The sequence below is a fragment of the Varanus komodoensis genome, unplaced genomic scaffold, assembly GCF_004798865.1.
Source record: "Varanus komodoensis strain SLA01 unplaced genomic scaffold, ASM479886v1 scaffold85, whole genome shotgun sequence".
NCBI classification, from domain to species: domain Eukaryota; kingdom Metazoa; phylum Chordata; class Lepidosauria; order Squamata; family Varanidae; genus Varanus; species Varanus komodoensis.
In genome coordinates, this window is record NW_025336543.1 from 1,120,848 (window position 1) to 1,143,553 (window position 22,706).

The 22,706-nt window shown below is 40.3% G+C and overlaps 1 protein-coding gene across 2 annotated transcripts in view; it reads right to left on the reverse strand.

Annotated features, from left to right (window-relative positions):
* ADIPOR2 (adiponectin receptor 2) overlaps window positions 1–22,706 on the reverse strand; it is a 40,416-nt gene that overhangs the window by 12,608 nt on the left and 5,102 nt on the right. Inside the window, exons 2-4 of one of the 2 annotated variants that reach the window (XM_044416981.1) lie at window positions 16,766–16,826; window positions 11,833–12,069; window positions 984–1,100 (exon numbers count right to left, since the gene is read on the reverse strand). In XM_044416981.1, coding sequence (XP_044272916.1) covers window positions 984–1,100; window positions 11,833–12,000 — 285 coding nt within the window. In that variant the 5' untranslated portion in view covers window positions 12,001–12,069; window positions 16,766–16,826. The remainder of the gene's footprint in view (window positions 1–983; window positions 1,101–11,832; window positions 12,070–16,765; window positions 16,827–22,706) is intronic. The other variant, XM_044416982.1, reaches the window with a different exon arrangement.

Sequence of the window (22,706 nt, forward strand, 5' to 3'; positions counted from 1 at the left end):
TTGTCTTAGGGCATTTCATTTTTCAGGATTTAAAAAGTTAAATAAAAAGTCAGACTGCACCAGTGTGTACTGGTACAGCAATCAGGGCTGCAACACTGATTAGTCTATGCACTTACACATAATGCATGAAAGTCCTTACTGATGGCTTGTGTCATCCCAAACAGCAATCACCAAAAGCTACATTATATGTGCTCTTGTTAACCTTCAGGGATGGGTAAAATTGTTAAGGAAAACCTTGTTTACATGGCAGCTTTTCTAAACTAGGTTTATGGAAGTTGTAGAAATTGCGTTGGACATCCTGGATTTCCCAGGCTCTCCTTCCAATGAGGGATGAATGACAGCAAAACAAAAACAGAATGCATACATTCAGTTCTAATTCTTGTTAGGTCCAGTAGCCAGACACCAGTATAAACCATTTCCCTTGAAATTAGCTAAAGAAAGTCAAGACTGGTAATATTTACACAGCTCACAATGGATTTGCACAGGGTAGCATTTCAATAGAACTTTCTTTTTTTCACTTGGATGGACAACACAATGAGGCTGCTATGCAAAGGAGACAAATGGTAATCTGAAAACAAAGATTTGCAAAGCCTGAGAAAGAAAGTGTGCAAAAAAGTTGACCTTGTAAATTAAAGCTCTCTGACCCAGAAACACTAGAAGCAGAGAGCATTATTCTGCTTGGACTTCCACAGATGTTTCCAAAAAGAGACTCAACAGTTGTACCATCATGTTTAATCCCATATTTCAACATGTAATCCCTATCGTGCTAAACTTTCTAATTCATCCAATTATGGGAGGCCCAAGATCCACAACACACACACACACACACACACAGCATCAGTCAAGTCAACAGAATTCCTTGATGGCCACCCACTGTGACCTGACTCTTTGTTGCCAAAAGTGCATGCTCTGCTAGCCACAGGACCCACCAGCTGTGTGAAGCTCACTAGTGCATGATGGCCCTTTGCTTTGTGGCTTCTTACCTTACATACAAACTCTTCCATCCTCTCCATAGCATGGTGGGCTTGAAGGAGAGGAAGCATCCCCATAAACCCTTCATCTTCTGTAGTTGAACTGCTGCCCCCATCATTGTCATAACTCTGAAAGAAAAAATTGGAGCAAAATGGTGAGCAAAAAGGCGCTTTAACACAGGGACTGAACACAAAATTTAAGTGCAAGATATGAAGATGGAAAAGCACACATTTATTTGTATTTTAATTCTAATTAAAAGTATAAGGTTTTTGTCTGTATTTTAATTGACCTTTTATGGATTTTAGGGCCTGTGTTGTTTTTAGTTTTTATAATGGTTTTAATTTGATTGTGAGCCACCTAGAGGTGCTGTGGCACAGTGGGCAGCATAAGAGTATTTTAAATAAATAGAGAATACACACACATCCACAAAAAGCAGGTCTCTGGCTGCATATCCCCCAAAATGCATTTTTTGCAATTTTGGAAAAGAAAGCAAAATATTGAAAAGTGCTGTGCTGCTTTCTTATGAGATAAACTAGGAGGCTGGTATACAACATGAATGTATTCTGTTATTTATTGCAATTGCATGAGAGCCAGCAACTCATTTACTTGGAAGAACTGTTCGTGCCTTTTGCGTTTATGAAAATCCAGTTGGTAGCTACAACAGGAGTGGGCCACATGTGATTCACAGGTGCACTGATCCCTCATTCTTCTTTGTGATCTCTCCCCCGCCCCCAATTCCTACTGGACAGGCCTGCGTGGCAGGAGTGAGAAAAGGTTTTTCTTTTAAAAGAAGATGTAGTGGTGTGCACTTTGTTTTAATGCAAAACTGTTCCCCACCCAGGTAACTCGTGCATCTGATCTTGCTGTAAAACAAGGTGCATGCTTCCCATACACTTTGTTTAGAGTAGGAAGCACAGCTTATTTTCTCACTACCAAATTACCACTGAAAACTGGCCAGATGGAAACTGGTCCCCAAAGCCTGCAAAGTTGACCCTCCCTGAGATACAACAATGATCAAACAAAAAACAGTGTCAGGCAAAACTTACTTTATATTAGTCCCCTTTATATATAAAAAAGAAGCACACAACTAGCTTTTCAACTGCCTTATACTGAATGGGGCATTGGTCCAGCTAGGTCACTACTGTCTACTCGAAAAGGCAGACATCTCAAAGCAGACTCTTCCTAGCTCTGCTAGGCAATCAACTTGGAAAGTTTTGCATAGAAAGCATGTGCTCATATCGTTCAAAGGCCCAAAGTACTTTGGTACCCCCCTAACGCCCATCTCCATCAGTCAAGATCAGTAACTTTTAATCAAGGGAACTGTCTCATATTTTGGGTAACATAGAATATTAAATTGTTGGTGTGCTGATATTTCTACAGTAACAACCTCTACAATAACAATAGTTATGCCTTTCCTTCCTATGGGATGTACTTTTAGAATTATACTTCTAGTTTGAGGTCAAAATCTGGATAAAGTGCAGTATTTAGAATCAGACAGCACTACATATTTTAAAGGTTAATCAAGGACATCCCTCTGATTACTAGAAAAAAGCACAAACCTTCAATTCCAAAGAACACTCAATGGGTGGGCTGGCACAGCACAGCAAGCCTTCGGGGCTAATAAGGCACACAGTATAGTTTCTTTGGGCGAGCACCTAACAAATTATCAGCCTGCCCTGATTTTTTTTCCCTCTTTCCACCCACTTCCCCTTCCCTTCCCCTCAGACCTCCATGGGGCAGCAGCATATATCCCATGTGTCCTTACGGCAGAAACAGTATCTGGGGCCTGTTGCATTGTTATGTCACCAGTTTTTTCCTCATTAGTTTTTGCCATTAAGTGACTAGCTTTTTGCAATTGGTTTACTTCATGAACAAGTAATGTCCATGCTTCCTCTGGGTCTCACCCCTGCTTGCCATTTCCTCCCAACCAGTCCCCGCAACCCACTCTCTGCACAAGAGCCTCTTCAAGCAGTCTGAAAACTTCTCTGGGTTCATCCAGTTCCCTCACCCCTAGTAATTTCTGATTCCCTGGCCACTGGCAGTTGTCATGTCCTGGCAGCTCTGCCCTTTCCCCTCCTCTGGGCTCTTCCCTTCCCCCTTGGAATTATCACCTGTACTCAAAGAGCTCACCAGAGTACCCTCCTCCTTTTCCCACCCTCTTCTCATTCCCAAGGGTTTTTTTCCTTCTCCATGGGTGAAGCTGAAAAAAGCCTTGGCTTGGGTAGAAATATTTAGAAATCAACTGACTCAAAAAACAAAAGAGTAGAGAGAGACAGGAGGCAACATTCCCTATCTGTCCAACCATGGGAAAAACTGCAGAACTGGGCAACTAATGCAGGTGAAGAACTTAAAGCAGCTGGACACAGGTAATAAGGAAATCAGGGTATGTCCCCCTCACAGGACTGTGTCAGGGGTACTAAACCCAGAGGGTTCAGAATCCTCTGTATGTAGAAAAAAAATAGAGCAGGTAGGAAAAGGCACTGTCCAAAGCAAATGCCTGCATGGTTGGTATGTTGGTCAGAAGCCACTAGAAAAAATGGCAAGAGAAGAACATTATGCAGCGGCAGGGAAGAAACAAGAGCAACAGAAGGCATAACTTGCAAGAAATGACAGCAGCCACACTGCAATCCCTTGCTAGTAGAGTGTGGGGTGGAGGGTGGGCTTTAGTAGGTGCAGCACAATCTGTAGCTAGGCAGACTTAGGAAATAAGTTTCTCTGCAACAATAGAAAAGGCAACAGTTCTTGCCTGCTCCTGTCATGTGCTTCGCTAGCAGACTGCTGCAAGAAAAGTAGCATCTGGTTTGGACGAGCTACGGAGGGTTAAGCAAAGCCTACAACCAGCCACAGATTATTGGGGTGGCCTTGTAGCCGCAAACACATGACCCTGTGCAAAGCACAGCAGGTTCACAAAATGCACTAAGTGACCATGGCTACACAGATTAAAGACTTAACCATTGTTTCACTTCTACAGGAGCAAAAGAGATCATTTTAAATTAGAAAAAAATGTTAATGCACTGAATTCATAGGCACAAATCCCCATGCTATGTTTAAATGTAACTGTGTGAAATAACTGAAAGCACCCATATGACCTTAGCAAAAAGAGTCACTTCACAGTAATAAGCACAACAGAGGAAATTCCTAGATCAAAAACAAGCTACTGGTTTGATTTTTAATGAACTTGCTCCCTCCTATAATCTTGGTAATCTTCCAATCTGTCAATATATTCCTTTTGGTTTTATTAAAGTTCTGGGAGAAATCAACACATCCAAAAATAATTAGAAAGTACAGCTCCTTCCCTTTGTCTGCTTCCAGAATGAACAGACAACCTGTGTAAGTGATGCAAGCAGTTTTAAGTTGGTCACTGGAGCAGGCCACTAACACAGCTTACAGGTTCTGCATTATTCAAAGGCTGCCCCTGTAGTTCTCATGTGGTTGGGCTGAACTCCTGCAATTGCAAGCTCCCCACGCTTTAACACCAGATCATGCAGAGTTGGAAACCCACGAAGAGTGTCCTTGACTAAAAAAGGCTTCTGCAGGAATCCAGTGAATAATGGGCTGCAGGAAGGGCTGTTTGGAAGACAATGAGGAGACAGGACCAACAGCTGCATCACAGCCTCTCTGTTCACATGAGGGGGAACTAATGAAATGAGTTCCTCTGCATTTTAAATGAAGCATAAGTTTCAGGTCTCATTGTATGTAATATTTTATCTGACTATGGGAATAAAAAGCATCCTCAAGTCTACTTGCTGGTATGAATCAACTGGACATCTACAGTATATGGAAGTGTGACCCAATATACAAGAAACCTGCAGGCACAGCATCTACAGTAATTCACACTGCATGCAAGATCAATTTTTTGGACCTGCACACTTGGATCCAGCTTTCAGCACAGTTTTAAAGGATGAGTGACCTAAGAGATCATACATTTAAATCTGTCAACAATTTGCACACCACAGCAAACCTTTCTACCAAGGACTTAGCTGTTTTTAAAACCATGTTAAATAAGTAACTAAGTATTTAAATAAGTTAAATAAGTATGCTGCATGTTCCAGCAGGAAACATGTTTCTTGTCAGTTTGGGAGCACCCACTCCACAATATGCCTTTTGGCGGATTCACCTCTTCTCTATAGGCTTTGACTAAAGGCTATGATATATGGAGATCTCCTATTCTGAACCTGTTTATAGTACAGAAACCTAACTTTGTCCTTATGGCAACATCTGACATGCTACTTCTTTCCAGAATAGGCAACATGAAGGTCAGGCCTGGGCAGAAGTGGGATGGGTGACTTGAGTGTATGATTCTAGGATTATTGCTGTCAACTGCCTAGAGAGCTTTGGCTATGGGCAGTATAAAAATGTAATAATAATAATAATAATAATAATAATAATAATAATAATAATAATAATAAAAAATAAAAAAAAGCTAGAGGCAACTCGGTTAAATGATCCAAAGAGCAATGAAGCCCTGGACAGATATTTCCAGTATGTCCTATGGCCTTCATCAAATACTGTCCTTTCTAGAAAAATCATTGCAATGAAGTGCAGACTACTTGTCGGGAAGCAGGAGAAGTGAAGTGGAGCATTTCAAAGCTACAGTAGTGAAGGCATTAACTGGCAGCAATGAGAACCCAGGATAAGATCCAGAATCAACCCAGATCTCTTGGATTCCAGTCCAAGCCAATACGCTCAAGCCAATACAATGGCTCCTTTAGGTTTTTAATGCTGCTTGATTCCCTAGCAAACACTAAATTACTAATACAACTGAACAGAAATAATACATAATGAATCCTTCTTGTGAAAAACGAAGGAGCACTGTTCTGCAGGGTGCTGATAATTGATCTGCTAAAAATAGGCACAATACAATTATAAACCCTTGTGGCATCTTAAAGGCTACTGCAGCATAAGCTTTTGTGGCAAGCTCCCCAAGACTAATGTTTGGTGTAACAAACTAAGTTACTCCTCTACAATTTGTCTCCAAAGTAACAAAATTTAGAAGGTTCTCAAATCAAGCAAGTACATTTTGGCATGGGTAGCCATAGTAGGGTTCTTTCCTGCCAGTCACTGTGTGCTTGCAGTCAAGCACATGATCGACCACTGCAGTTCTACTTGCTGTAGTTCATTAGCAGTGCAAGAGGTGGCTCTTAATGCATTATATTGGGGGAATGACTGGGGCATCCTGAAATTGGGCAGACAGAAGAACTGCACCTGCCCCAGAAGGCACTCAAAAGATCTTTCTCTGCTTCTTTTGTCCATATGCTAATTTCAAAAACAGCTGTGCATGAGAAGGACAGGCTGCCTGATATTTGACTTGCTAACTATAGCTTATACTCCATGCGCTACATGGGAAGAAGAAAAAAGAATCACATCAGTTTTAAACACCTAATGCATGTTGAACTATCTTTGCTGAGTTCCACTTCTTCCTAAATATGGCCACATAAGGGAAATGTGATCAGAAAAAAGAAATGCTCTGTGAAGTGCAAGCTTCTTCTTTAATAACATTGCAGAAAGGAACTGGAAAAAATCCCTTCCTGTTTTTCCTCCTAGAACCATGTGTGCGTCTCAGCAGGTGAGGGTTTATTTATAAAATCAGTTGGTGAGGAGAGATATCAGGCTTTGTAGGACAGCCACATGCACCCAGCACAGCAATCAGAAGTAGCTTGAACAACTATGCCGTAAATAACTACAGTAAAGCTTTCTCAAGTAAAAAGGTCTACAACAGTGTAGCACAAGCACAGTGAAAGCACTGACAAAGAGAATCCAGAGTACTGACCTGCCTCTCCAGGACAAGCTCTCTTTACAAGTTGTGACCCTTCGCATGTTGCTGGACTACAATTCCCATCAACCACACGGCAAGCACACACAGCACAGCTCATGCTTAGGGATGATGGGATCTGCAAACCAGGAACTGGTGGGCCGCCGCCACCTACCCTACCCACAACCCGGCAACGTCAACTGCCTTTTCTTCAAGCAACTAGTGGAAACATGCAACTTGTCTGCACTTTGTAAGCTTTCAGGTTCTGGCTTTTAAAACCATCTTAATATTCAGGGAAGATGCTTACACAATTTGACAATTTGTGGCTATGGAGGCAATAGTCAGTTTTCATCTGTGAGTTAAATCAAACCGAGAAGCAAGAGAAAGATTTATACATGTGTTTATACATACATACATACATGTATTTTTAACTGCCAAGGCCTTCCTGGGTGGCTAAAGATGGAAAAGAAAGATGGAAAAGAAATTCCAAAGGCATACCTGTAGTTTGCTATTGTTGTATTTAGGGGTAGTTTCCAAGTTACTCTGACATTTCTAAGTGTTTGCCTGTCCAGAATTGTTCATTATTTTAATTAAAAATCAAGAGGGGGCTTCAGAAAAGGAGAACCTGTCTTATTCCTAACCAAAAAATAGCAGGCATTACTGTGAAGAGAATGGAGGTAGAAGCAATGAAGGAAGAGAACTATATAGGCATGTCATTCATAGAAATAAACTAGCAAGGTACCAAGGTGAGAAGACAGTATTCATTTTTCGTTTCTGTGCTCTTCCCTCCTATTTTTACTATGCAGTTAATTCACAAGTACAATTCTTCACTTTTGAAGCAGGCTTACTGACAGACTCTTGCCAAAAGGTCAAACAACTGAATTCAGGAATCACTGAGGACTGGGTTGCTTGACAAATGTTCCAGCTGGGCTTTTGCCATAAAGAAAAGTCAAGTGCTGTGCTTCATTATTCTATGCACAGTTCCAAATGCTTCAGAGCAACAGATCCAAAATTTCACAGACACGCTTCTAGGCCACACACTGCAAATGCACAGAGCACCACAGATGCAGGAACTTTAGACAAAACCCACCATCAATCAACAGCAGAGGGCTATAGTAGCTGGAAAAAATGTGAAGAAAACAGTCTTTTGTTCCCTCTCTGTCACTGGAGGATTATACTTTAAAAAAAAAGAGTAAGAGTCAAGTGCAGGTTTTCAGCGCTGTACATAAAAAGCCCATTCATCAGGTGATAAAAGTCACATGCATTTGATTGTGTCAGTTTGACAAAGTCACAGTAAGAGGCATTTCTTTAGGAGATATCAGTGACTGAAGAACAGCAGGGGGAACAAAGACACTCTAGCCATTCAAATAGCAAAGGGCAGAGGGAGATAAATGCCATGAAGGAGGCCAGACAGGCACGAATAATCACTGGGGGACACAAATATATTTTATATACATTTGCACAAGGAATAATTTAGCTACCATTGCTGTTCCTGAAGAAAGTAGTCCAATTTACTCCCTGGCATTCTATGTCTAGTTCCTATGCTTCTTACATGCACTGTACCTCTAAGTATCCCTTGCAGGAAAGAATCCAGCCATCCTCTGTACAATATATGGGTGCTTTTTCCTGAATATAGATTACCTTTTCCTTCTTACTGCTTTCAAAACAGAGCTTAAGCAAGCATATGGAGTACTACAGACTTAAGCCTTTATTTTACCAAATAAATTCTCATTAAAAAGGAAACTGAGGACGCACACTGTGTCAAATACAAATAACACCACACTTTGTGACTCTAATGTGGATAACTGCCATTTCCTTTTTCACAGTACTTTGCAAAGTGCTTGTACATTAATGGAAAGAGTGTCTGTTATCCAAGTAAATGAAGAGATGTTAATTACTATGTTTAAAAGGCAGCACTTCAACAGAAAACAAGTTCTGCCATAAAAGTACCAATATTCATAACATTTTATGTTAAGCAGTTCTATAAATTGTATCTGAGGCCTGAAGGCATCCTGTTCCTATTAGAAATGTGCCTGGAACATGTTCCTTTGGTAAGAATGGGTGCATGTAGATTGTTTGTGGCACTACACTACTTAATCAGGCAGCCTAAATACGTAACAAACAGATTTGTTTCTAGGCAGCCTAAATACGTAACAAACAGATTTGTTTCTAGGTGATCAAAGCAATCTCCGTCTGCACTGCAGTTGTGTTTGAACATCCAGAGGGGAACCCTCCCACACCTATCCAAAGAGATTGTGCCTTTTAAAATAGTTCTCTAAATAATTTTTCTGGCAAATGGTTGGAAGACACTGACTGGTTGGCCATAAGAAAAAGACAGTGACCCTACCGCAATGGGGACTTTGTGTTAATGGGGAGAGGGATTTCCAGCTTTGCGGTAGTATGATTTTTTTTCCACATTGGCCTTGACTCTGACAGACACTGGGGAGGCATTCCAGGTGCCAGAGTTATGCCCAAAATTGGATGCACATAACCTTCTGAGTGCAGAAGGTTAGGAGCAGCCATATAGGACAGCACCCCTATATATTTTCTCAGAAATTATCCAGTAGAGTTTTAACAAACCTTAAAGCAAAGCATTAGCATTTGATATTCAAGACTGAGCATTGATCTACAAAAGACCAGGTTATTTGATCTAAATTTTTAATGATTAGTGACCATTAATTTTTTCTTTCAACAGCAGGTGTAGAAGAAGGGCGATTTCCTATACTAGTTAAGAAGTTAATTACTTTATTTATTTATTTATTTATTTATTTATTTATTTATTTATTTATTTATTTAAAACTTTTATAAGCCGTCCTCTATGCATGGCATCTTTTATAAAATTATTATAGTTACTGTCAGTATTTACCAGTGTGCCACTCAAACATGCTCTGCCACCACCAAGACAGGCCTCTGTGCCCAACAGGTTCCACCTCATATCTATCATATTCCCACCATCCCAAGAATGGAAACCCATTGTGCTAATGCAGGCTGCATGATTTGCCCCTGTAATTTTCCTTAATGAGTACTGGCAATGCAAAACTTTCACCCAGGAACTGAATTCTGTGCTTCAACCCTTTTGATGTTCCATTTGCAACCATGTCATAGTCTTCTAGCCTGAATGAAAAACCCCAGCAGCATTGCTTGGCTCTCATAGCTAGTATGTTCTAATCCTGCATTTCAGAGGAGCCTACTCTCAGACTAGTGAAACATAAATCTTGAGAATATAAGGAACAGAGGTTTCTAAACAGTTGAGGACTGGAACGCTCATGAAAGATGGTTGTGCAAACAGCATGGATACAATCATGTCCACGCCCCCACTTGGTCACTTACTTTATCCCATTTTATAATCAGCAATTCAGTGTTTTATCACCCTGGTGCTTGCAATTAAATTGTGTTGCATCTTGAGGATCACTATTATTTCTGTAACATTGAGCCACTGAGGAAGATTGATTTCTGCCAGGTTTTCAAACCAAAAGCTGACTGCAGAAAGATCCTAGCTCTGCTTCTGTCTAGCTAGAAGGAAGATGCAGTTCAGTAGTGCCACCATGCTAGTAAACTTCACACTTCAGGTATAGATTGGGTTAGCGGGGGTTAGAACATGGAGAAGGAAGCAAGGACAAAGTGAGAGAGAGTGCACTTCTCTGCATCTGGTCTCATCTCCATTATCTGCTCTACTTTCCTTTTCTTCTCTCCATCCTCATCCTGCCTTTTCCTCTAGGGAACATTTGTATTTTAAGTTTTCTCCTGAAGCAAAATGAAGCAGGTTACACATTCTCTGGATGCTCCCTCTCAAGCCTGCTTGGATGTTGTTCATTGAGAGATACTGTGTTCTCCCCCTGCCCAACTGTGTGGTATCAAACCTGCAATATTAAAATGCAGTTACAAGATATATAATCTCCCACTGGAAGTGTAAAGTCACCAAAGAGGAAGGAGCTCCACACTAGGGAGTTAAGAAGTCTCTCTCTTGTCATCCTGCAGGAAAGGGCTGCTGAATGCAACAGTTACTTCCTTGAGCTCAGAGCAAAGAATAGGCTGGACACACTTGATGTGAGCTGGTATTTCTGTATTTGTAACCAGGCTAAGCACCTCATTGTGTTAGCTGTGAACTGACAGAGAAGAGGCTATACAGGGACATTGTGTGAAGGCAGAGTCATTTTCTTGAAGTGGTGCCTGCACGCAGGCTCAAAGACAGAGAGTATGTGCTCATGTACATACACACACAACTGCCTTCACCCCAGCAGACAGCCATGCTGCTCCTAGCAGCCGCATTCTACTGCTTCAGCTGCTTTCTCACCACTGTGTTCAACAAGGGTGCCCTCCCAAGCCATGGGCAAGAGATGAAAGTGAGCAGAACAGGCAAGCACTTCACAGCACATGCCTGGAAAATTTAGGGGCAGCACAAATGTATGGTGAATTCATACAGTAGGATAGGCAGACTCGGGAAGCCTTTTAGAAAGGTAACACTTAACAAGCAACTATATTAAATAATAGGGATAGGGCTGCCTTTAGCACTTTAGAATTAGACAGTATTTGTATTATATGATGCACCCCATCTCAGATACATTGCAAGGCCATTTATAGACTGCCTGCTGAAGTTGTCAAACACTCTCTATATGCCAACTGTTTGCCTGAAGATGGTACCTACAGGACGTATCTGGAGACAAAACCAAATATAGTCTTAGATTTCCAGATGGCAGCATGGGGCAAATGGCTTTACATTTACCTTGGCTGCTACACCAGCTATGCCCTTTTAAAAGACACCCATCATTTATTGTATGCCTTGATAAATGATTCTGATTTCTGTAAACATGCTTATGGAGGATTACCCTTGAAGACATTTCGAGAATTTCCACATCTCCAGAATGCAACAGCCTAACTACTGTCAGGGTCCTCCGGCAATGAGCATATTACACCAGTACCGCATAAGCATCTCTGGTTACCATTTAGTTTCTGGGATAAGATGCTGTTTTTAACTTTCAAGCCTTGATCTGGGTTTCTATCTTCTTCTTCATCTTCTTAAATCACTATCATAATTAACTCATTGCAATTCATTATTCAAGCAGGTTTTATGTCATTTACTGACTATATTCCGGGTAACAAGTACTCACCTTTTCCTTTTCAGAAGATGTTGGTGACTCTTCTAAGAGGTGCTCCTGCTTACTGGATTGTTCACTATTGTGGTTTTCCTGCCCAGCAGGATTGGGCACATGTCCCTTCCTGAGCCGCAGAACTGGCTCCAGAATGCTGGCATTCCCGAGATCTGTTGATTCGTTCATGAGACCAGGGGTTTTCCCAAGAAAGGTTCTTATTTGCTCTGGCAAGTGGTGGTGACAGGTTAACTAGATCTGAAAAAGCAAGCCAAGTTGAAATTGATAAACATATCAGCACATAATTATATAAACTTATCCAGCAGATATATCCCTTGAAGGTATTGGACTGGTTCACACAATCACTGCAGGATTCAGCGGCTTATTTAAGCCCCCATGAACCGTGGTGCATACCACAGTGGCAGAGATCTCCCTCCCAAAGTTGTAGAAATGTCTAAGGCTTTGGGAGGGGAAATCCAAAAAGCCCTATCAATCCTGCGGTATTTTTTTCAAGGACCACAGGACTGCTCTCTTAGTCGACTGCTAATTAAGGCTGCACACTAGATGAAAAGCTACTGAATGCTCTCCCCAAGGAGACTCACCTGGTGCTGTCCTTACTTTCTTTTCAGCACCAGGCAAAGACCTTTCTTTCTTTTTTTAAATAATAACTAATAGCCGTAAGATCTTGGTTTTGTTTTGGTTTTTTGCTGTATTTTATTGTTTTCAATGTGTTATGGTTTTTATTATGTTTTTATCTTGTGGTTGTAAGCCTCCCAGAGGTACTGTGGAACAATTGAGAGGCATAGAAATGTTTTAAATAAATAAATCTCTGAAGAACTTTTATGCAGTTAGGACAGGGCTACCTAATAGACATTATTTACCAGGACTTCCAAAAGTAGAGTGCACTGCAGTTTCTAATATGGAGGTTACCAGACTACAGATTACTGATACCATGTTAACCGTTTTCAGATAGAGCTGTAGCTGAGCCACAAGCAAGAGGCAGAAGGCACTCTGTCCCACAGAGGTCACCTGACTTTTAAGTGAAAAGGAAGGCTCCAGGAGAGTCCCCAGGTGAATGAATGCTCCTCATCCAGGCAGAAAACCACTCACTAGCAGCATCTGGGACTTGTCTAGGTTGAGTTTCAGTTTATCAGACCTCATCCCAGTCTACTGTCACAGAGGAACAAATCACATCCACAACCTCAGCTGATGAGGAAGGAAAGGAGTAACAGGGTTGCATATCATCAGCATACACACTGCCAGCAGCACACTCCACAATTCTAGATGATGCCACTTGATAGCATAATATAAATGTCAAATAGCATGGAGGAAGATCAAAGTCAATCCATATGGAAACCTATGCTGGAAAATTCACAAGGCCAAGAAATAGTTCTCTTAGCACCAGCTTTTGGGCCTTGCTGTCTGAGTAGGAGCAAAACCATTGCAATGCAGTCGACTCCCAGCTGAGGCAGTTGCCACAGAAGGATACATGACTGATGACACTAAATGGTGCTGAGAAATCAAGGATATTCAACAGAGTCACATTCCTCATCTAGTTCCTGACTCAGAACATTATACAGAGCAACTAATGCTGTTTCCATGCCAAAAACCAACCTAAAGCATGATTGGATCCAGATAATTACTCTCCTCCAAGAGCATCTGAAGCTGGTTGGCAGCCACTCACTCAAACTCAAACCTTGCCCAGAAAAGGAATCTGTGCCACTGCCCATTAAAGGAAGATTCCTTCATACTGATCTTACCACATAATTGTGGCAAGCTAGACAAAAGCTTAATTTGGTGCACCACCTACATTCCAGACATCTTCCACAAGGGCTAGTTATTTTAAAAGCCTGTCACAGAGCCTTTTGTCATGGATTTAGCACTGTCCTTATCACAGGATTCTTATTTAGACTCTGCTGTTGACACACACACATATATATTGATGTATTAAAGAAGTGATTAAACAATTAGTAGAAAAAGTAAATTATGAAAAAGTGTTCTGTGAAGTAGACGTGTTATACTTATCTTAAGGGTCAGCAACTGGAGGCCACAGGGTCAAAACTAGTCCCTAGAGCATTACCAACTGCCCCCTTGTGGTTGCCAACTAGGTGGTAAAGAGGACTGACAGCCCATTTTAAAAGTTAAAAGATGAAACCCCCAGCCCATCAATCCCAAATACACATGCTATAATTTTGACTGCTGACATGACAGCAGCTGGAAAATCTGGTAGCCAACAGCCTACCTTACTTCATCTTGCAGAAAAAACGAAAATCTATCATCAGGTTTTACAACCAGTAAAGATGTTTGCTTCTGTCCCCTCCCCATGAAACAAGCATCACACAAGCATTAACCATGAACATATCCAACACTTGTAATTGTCAAACCATTTACTGTTCAGTAGTATGACACACTATATTCTGTAGCTCTCTGCTGAATTTGTGGGCAAGAAGGCACACCACCCAAGCTGCCCATACATCCTTAAAACATGAACCAAAATCTTAAGTATTATTTATCTTAGAACCTAAATACAGCAACCACAACTTCGGAAGGTTCCTATGAAAGGTATCTAAAAGGGACCCTAACCATTTATTTTGGTGCATTAATTGTTGGCTGATTACATACACAAACATACATGTGCTATTGATGAAGCATTGGTTGACTAATTAAATGTTGTGAAAAAAAGAATGTGCTGGGTGGAGGTTGTATTTTTGTATTGTCATTGCTTGCCAATAACAGTAATCTAAACTGAAGGCAAACACTTTTTTCTGTTTTTCATTCTACATGACAAGTCAGAAGTGTTTCAACCACAGGAAGCAGCTGCAACCTTAGGACAAAGAAAAACAACAATTCCTTCTAAAAGGAAAAGTCAGGCCTTGAAAACTGTGAGTTATTTGTCAAGACAGTTAACTATTGTTAAAAATCCAACAGCCTTGCTTCTACCAACTAAGGATTTAGTGACCAGTTCCCTCTGGAAATCTCCAGTGCTAGTGGATATGGTTGGTCACACCATCAACATATTAAAATCAAGATGCACACATATTTAGCAGTCCTTTGGAAGTAACTGTCAATGCAGTTGAACAACCAGGGTGTGTACAAATTTGTTTTATTAGCAGGAAAGGGAAAAATTAAACACACTGCTAACAAAGAGACATCAACATCTAGTTACCAGCAGGGGGAATCCTTGTCTCCAACAACTGCTTATGTTACCTGTGAACTGTTCATGCAAACAGTAGTTTTCCAACATTGGGTTGTCCAGGCAGATGATGAAGTATTTAGACACACTATAAAGCAAGGCAGGAACAATAATTCCAAAGCAGTATCCAGCACAGAGTTTTGACATACAGCATGGCTCCCCTCTTTAAATGCTAAAGTTATATGGACAGTAAGTCAGCTAACAGTGTTTGCTTTCTCTGTGAGGGCTAAAAAGCCATCCCCTTCAAATGAAGGGATTTGTGTACTGCAGGACAGAGAAAAGAAAAGAGAAGCTATTGAGTGCTTCCCCCTGAACACCTACAACTACAGTTTGAAACTTAGTGTGCTCTTAATATCAAGACTTGCAGCCAAAGCCATCTGTATGGTCAGCAATGCACTACAAATTGTTTTAATGTAGAACATAGTGGTTTCCATTAGTATGTCAAGAATGATCCACCCACCTGTCCACCTTGCAGTAACATTTATAACTGCCCTCAGGCAAGACTCAAATTCTTCACAGTTGAAGAATGCAAAAGACTTGATATATTCTTGTGCTCCAGAAGGGGGACTTGTGCTGTAATTTCCCATTGGCCTCAGGTCTCCTCCTCTCCATCAGTATTACATTACTGATAATAATCAATTTTAGAAAACAATGCATTTTAATCAGTGGAAAGTGTCATGTGAACCAAGGCACCAACACAGTAAGTCATGACAGGATATTACTGTGATTGTTGTGACATCTGAACTGCAAACAGTTTTTTCACTGTGGGTTGTTTTCTGTGACTAAGCCACCCTGAGAACTTGTTGCTTTTCAGGGTGCTTTGTCATGACATCTCAAACCAGAATGGTGACTTTATTATAGGTGGCTGAAAACAGCCAGAAAATTGTGTGACAAGAATAGTGCTCAGCCCAACCTACCTCACAGGGTTGTTGTTGTGGGGATAAGATGGAGGAGGAGAGATGATATAAGCTGCCTTGAGCCCTTTGTAGGAAAAAGGCAGGATATAAATCCATAAATAAATAGATAGATAGATAGATAGATAGATAGATAGATAGATAGATAGATAGATAGAGACAACACCTACAGATCTTCATGATCAGGCATCCTCCTTCATCCTTTGTCAGTGTCCTCTGCCCCATGTTCCTAAAAATCAGTAAGGAAGGACAACATGTGTCCCAAATTCATTCCCAACTTTTTCCAAGTGTGTTCTTGTACAAACACACTCATGAAAGAACTGCAGGTATGCAATCTGCATAATTTCTCTCTCTGCTTTATTGCTCTTGCATTAATATGCATGCATTTACAGATCTGCTCACTCTCCACCTTGAAATGTGTGTACATTAACTGATTGACCCATCTGTGTGCCTTGAAATGTGTATATCTTTACCAGTCTCCCTGTACATCTTTACTGATCCCTATCTCTGCTCTGACAGCTAAAAATGGACACCATTGGAGGCAAACGACATGCATGAGGGAGAGGTGGGGACCATAAGGGCTCAGAAAATTATATGCATTTGGATATCTGATGGGGGGAGGCAAGTTTCCTTCATGAGTTGGTGACCACAGTAAACCAACTGCAGAAAGAGTGTTGACATAAGGAACAATGAAATGAGGATTTCTGCTGTTAAGACGGCTGGGATACTTGCCAAGACTGGGCAAGAGGATGAAGGGAAAAATTCTTTATAGAAGCCACAGTGTCGCCCATCATGTGTCAGGAGCAATGTGGGTTATTGAGAGAACAAGTAACCCACTGCGGCTCACCTTCAGGGTGGTTTAGTTCGATGGTCCAATTTTCCCAGTGTTACTCGCACATCAGCTAGATCTGAAAGAAATTGTGAATATCATTCGACATGTGGTACTTCTTAGTTTCATCCTTACAACACCTTTCTATAGACTCAAATATGCAACCAATTAGCATCCATGGAATTCAACTGATGGCTGTATATTTAAGTAAAATTCTTATCCCAGAACATACCCAATAGATTTTAGTGCTGTATATTAAAAGCCATATTCATAAACTGTCAGGTAAGGGTATACGCTAGTAAGTAATGGTGCAAATGGTATAATGCAACATGACAACCTACCAGAGGCAGCCAGCCATTGTGTGTTGCCTGTCATCCAAACCCAGCAGTCTCCTTGCAGAGTGGCTTAATTGCAAATGTGCCACCCTGAGAATCCACGGCTTTTTGTAGAGTTACACATACCACAGTGGGTCATCATTTCATCTGAACCCTGGATAGTGATTTTACTGAGTGCAGTTACAGAGCTGCCTGGTAAAAAGCAACAATAAGGCCTATGTCATTCTTCACTATCTCACCAGTGACTAGCCCTTCACCGATGCCCGAACAATACTTTGGCCTGTTACTGAGGGGAAAAATGGCACTTCAAGGAAATGCCAATGTGTTTCTAATTTATTGCTCTTTTATTGTTTGTTTGCAAGTGCACAAGAGCACTCTTTTGTCAGTCTAATGTGAATAGTCTTGTTTAGAAGCCTACTGGGTAACAAAATTGGTAAGATGAAGCAGTCATTTTCACACTGTTGCAAAGAATTGGGGGAGAAACAACATTAAGACAAAGGAGGGACCCAGTAGCACCAAAAATGGAGTGGACAGCCTGACAACTCACCCTGAAAATAAGCTATGCAGTGCAGATTGCTTATGGAACTACCCATGCGGAGGGGAACCTACAGAAAATGAGGCTGTCCCTGCACTTCCTCCCCATACATTCCCCTACAGGTATCTCAGAGACCTGCTCAGCAAAACCCATTCCATTCACAATCCCTTTTGATTCACTGTGGCTTTCTTCTGCCCTTTTCTGTTTGGAGACTCATTTTCGAGATCTGTGACAGCCCTTCCAAATTGCCCAAGAAGCCATCACTGTTTCATCACCTTTTTTTACTTTTACACCAGAAAAACATGTGAATGCTTACTTTGATTTTCCTTTGGAGTTGGAGTAATTTGGAGTTGGAGTTGCGCGTGCATGCAACCCCAACTACCCCAACTGTGAAAATCTGCCTGGTCAAGAACCGGTTAAGTGCCCGCTGCCAATACAGATTTCCTGGCTGCAGATGACTCTGTCAAAAACCCTGCTTTAAAAGAAACCTTTACTTTTGATAACTGTTATAATCAAGTGTTCTCATAAGTGGGGTGGACTTCACTTTTTCACTTTCCTGAACACCTAAAGGCTTGGGAAAAGGTGAGAAGGTGGAGGACACAAGGAACTGTAAGGTTCAATCTTAAAACCTAGAGAATCACACCACATATAGAATGATCTACTTGCCAACCCCACTAGCAAATATTTATTTATTTGAAACATTTCTATGCCGTCCCCATCGCAACAAAGCCTCGGGGCGGCTCACGAAAAAATTAAAAAAAAATTTTTTAAACCCCCGGTGCATTCTCGGCTAATTTAAAATCCTAATAAATACAATAATTTAACAATTAAAATAAGTTTTAAATAAAAAGGTCTTAGCCTGGTGCCGAAAAACAAATAATGGCAGCGCCAGGCGGACCTCTCTGGGGAATACAGTCTTGTAGGTTCAGTTTGTGCTGGACGGATAACTTTTGAACAGCTGTCAAGTAAATGCAAAGTTAACGCATTTGAAGTCTGGTTTTGTCAATGTCCACAGATATTGCTTGCTTTGATAGCAGGCTTTTACCAGGACACTGAACATATAAGGCTTCAAATTTCAAATAGTCCAAGTTGTGTCATCACTTTACTATATAACAAGAGCATTTGCACACATATTTCATGCAAAAAAGTGCAAATTTGTATGCCCTTTGGGCACTTTGAAGAGGCTATCAGAGTAAAGACTGTGAAAGATGATCTCCTAAGAGCCACAGTAAATGCAGAAGGGGCCATGATTGCAGCCGAAGAGAGCACGCCAGTGAGGGTCACTCCAAAGGTCCCCTTGAGCACTTGAAGTGTCTCTCACCCCAGGTGAGCTCAGCAAGAGTAACAAGTTGTTTTTGCCAGTCTTGCTACACAGCTTGGTCACGGCTTCCTGCATCCATGATGGGGTTGATCATCTAGGATCAGACAACGTAAGAGCACACTGCGTTCAACAAGCCCCAAAGCAAGCACAGGTTGTCAAGGTGCCATGTTCAGAAAAAAACCTGATCAGTTTGAGGGGATAGCAAGTAAATTCATACAACATGACAAACCACAACAACAATTACCCATGTTTCCATGTAGTGCAAACCCTCTCAATGATATAACAACTGGAGGGAGCACTTGTCAGTGGCTAGCCATACAAAACAGATCAAAATCAACTGAAAAACTGTATTTGGCCTTGTGCTTATTTTAAATATATTCTGGATTCTTACAAGGCTTGTAATTTCACAGCTCCACAGGACCAGTTACATGACGAGTGCAACAGATGTAAGTCACAGAATTGTCAAAGATGCATTATTCATATAATCCATTCTTTAGATGGCTAAAAAAGTTGTACAGGAAAGGCTGAATCACAAAGGCAAATGCACAAGTCCACAAAGGTTAATACAAAAGTACGTCCAACACTACAGATTGAGTCATGAAACAGTCATTTTTACTATTCAAGAAGCACATCCTTGAACAGCTAAGCAGTAAAGCTATCTGAACTTTAGCCCCATACTACTATCTATATCAAAGTAAGCTACACTGGGCAAAGTAAAAGAAATGGATTTTTATCAGCACAAATATGACCACTGTAGCTGTGAGCAAAGTAACACTGCAAAAATTCATAGGCATAGTCTAGCAATATTCCTCTACGATTCCCCTTGGGTTTTGTCTACATAAAACCTTGTAGTTGCATAACAAAAAGTTTCTCTTTTTGTTATGCATATGAATATATCCCACCTTTTTCACAAGAATTGATCCATGCTGTTTATTTATTAATAAATTATTAATTTAATCTAGTAATAAATTAAATTATTAAATTATTAACTTGAAAATAATGAAAAACGTTTAGTAACAAAACCTCTAGCTTTCACCACACATCTGGCTGGTTGTTCCAACACCATAAATTCTGTCGTCTTTGCAACCTTGCCTATCCATACTTCTGCTCCAGTATATCAAAAAGATACATACTGATACTTGGTTTAGAAGGACTGGTTTGACCTGTTGCTACCCATCTGCATGATCGATCAATTTGAGGTTTACAGAACATTCAGTTATTGAATGTTAAAGTAGTATTACTCCAGTTGCACAGAACCTACTTCATTTAAGTCAGACTCAAAAATATTTAAAGCCAACAGCTCCTTAGATCAATAAGTAATCATGACTGCTTTCCATAACAAACACAGAATACTCTATAATTAATGTTGCAATAACTGTAATTTAATTATGGAGTATGTCACATCAACAGTGAAACAAACATTTATTACACTCAGTTACTGTTTCATATTTTCTATTTGCAAAGATTCCAGATACAGACTATGTGAAAAGTTTAACGGTGAAAGTGTTTTTTTTTTAAGGTTAAGTAAGAGTAGTGCTGCAGTCATGCACAGGTTTAAACTCTTGAAGTAGGTGGCTGCCTTCAGATCAACAGGCCTGAAATTCCTCACATTCAGAGAAAAGTAGAGAATGTAAGGTTCTCTAAAAACAGTGAGGGCAGAATTGTTACTTGTTTGTCACACAATCAAAGCAGCCCAGCTTGGCTTTTTTAGACCTCGATGGACTGCAGCACTTGAGATTTGTATATTCAGTCTCAGCCATAGCCTGTTATGTCCTGCAAACAGAGGATTTTTGGTTAAGAGGCCTTCATGGATTAATCCAACAACAGACTATGGCCTCATTCACACATCATAGTAAACTAACCTGTGAATAATCTACACAGTGTGGGTTGTTTGTGGCATGTCCAACAGATGAGCAGGCTAACCATGTCTTTTCCCCTTCCTTCCCCCTTAGCCCTTCAGTCCATATCCCACCATCCTTTCTTAGCGGAAACCATCTTGTCTCCTCATCTCAGCTTCTTTCCCACTGACTGCAACCCTTTCTCAATTGGCCTGAAATAATTGCACAAATGTCTCCATAACTTTTAAGCATTTTTTGGTCTTTCACAAGTATGCACTCACAATATGAAAAATACTTCTTCCTCTGTTCCCAGAAGTGGAAATGCTGTGCTCACTTAATAGGGAATGTATTAAGTGAATCCCTTTCAGGACCTCTTTCTCCTTTATGTTTCTCCCCTCTGGCTTGCCTAGATATCAAGTAGAAGGCCTAGATATCAAGTAGAAGGCCTAGATATCAAGGCCTAGATATCAAGTAGAGGACTAAAAACTGATGAGGGGAGGGAAAATAACCTCAAAAGGACAATGAAGTTCAAACCTCCATGACAATACAAAACTATTACATCTTTAAAGTATGGAAAAAGCGGTTTTACAAGTCAACAGATTTAAAACCCTATTTTATGGTTTAAATTATTTGTTGGGAAAATTGCACCAACAGTCCAAATCTATCCACATTAACTCAAAAGTTCGTCAAATTTTACTTCATAGCAATGATTCCAAGGACTGCAGCTTAAGAAATTAAACTACCAACTAAATATTACATTCAAACAAACTGAGACAAAACACACGACACAGAAAAGATCATCTGCTGTATGATAGGCAAATCCTCTAAGTTTAAAGGTTTTCTTACCCTATAATCTTGACAAATAGAACACCAGGGAGATGACTTTACTTTAACCCAGCTCAGGAAAAATTGAGCTTGATATTCCCTCTGTAGATGAGATTACAGACTCACAGTTAATTTTTTCTCTGGATGCAAACCACAACTCCACCTACCTATCCAAAGCAAAATTTTATTGGCCGCCAAGCAGACTTTCCCTTTACTTTACAGTGCAAAATTCCTCTGTAACATGCCTAAGGAATCAAGTACTCAAAACAGCACTAGACCTCCAAATCAATTTTTTCTAATACATGTACCCTATAATCCTTTGCTTTATTGCATTTGTTAGTTTACTAGGTAATATAGTGTCATTAAATGTGACACTATTACTAAGCTAGTAATACTTGTGCATTTAGTTGGTCCAAAGGTGCCATTATCCTAAGCCATGTTGTATAACTAGTCATATGGCTGACAGCCATCCTGCAATTATACAGGTAAATATATGTAGAAATCTTGTTCTAGTCATCTTGATCCAAGGACACAAGCAGAACCTGTCCAACAGGACAAAGTAAGCTTGACAAGATACAAAATCAGCATTTTTTGTATATCTTTTTATTGCATGATTAGATAAGCAAATGAAGTTCATAGACTTAGGAACCATATTTTTACATGCAAAGCTACTTCAAGTAAATCAGGAAACCTGTTCATATATGAAAAGCAGTATATCCGAAGTGCATGTTCTTTAGCTGGACTGAATGTTTTTCTACTGTGATGAGGTCTTAGGATCCTTTCAGAGCCTATATTCTTTTCGGCACCACCTTAAAACCTTTTTATTTAATCATTATTTTAAAAATTAGCATTTTTACCAGTTCACAGTTGCTTTTGTTTTGTTTTGATTAGATTCATTTGTATTGGTCTTGGTAATTTTATTGCATCGTTTTACTGACTGGTTTTATGGTTATTGCTTTTAATCTTGTAAGCCGTCCTGAGACACAATAGTGAAGGATGGCATATAAATGTTTTAAATAAATAAATAAATGTGTGAACAGAAACACCTCTTTAAAAATGGAGTGAGTATGACTTCTGAAACTAATTTGAGTGCAAACACTTAAAT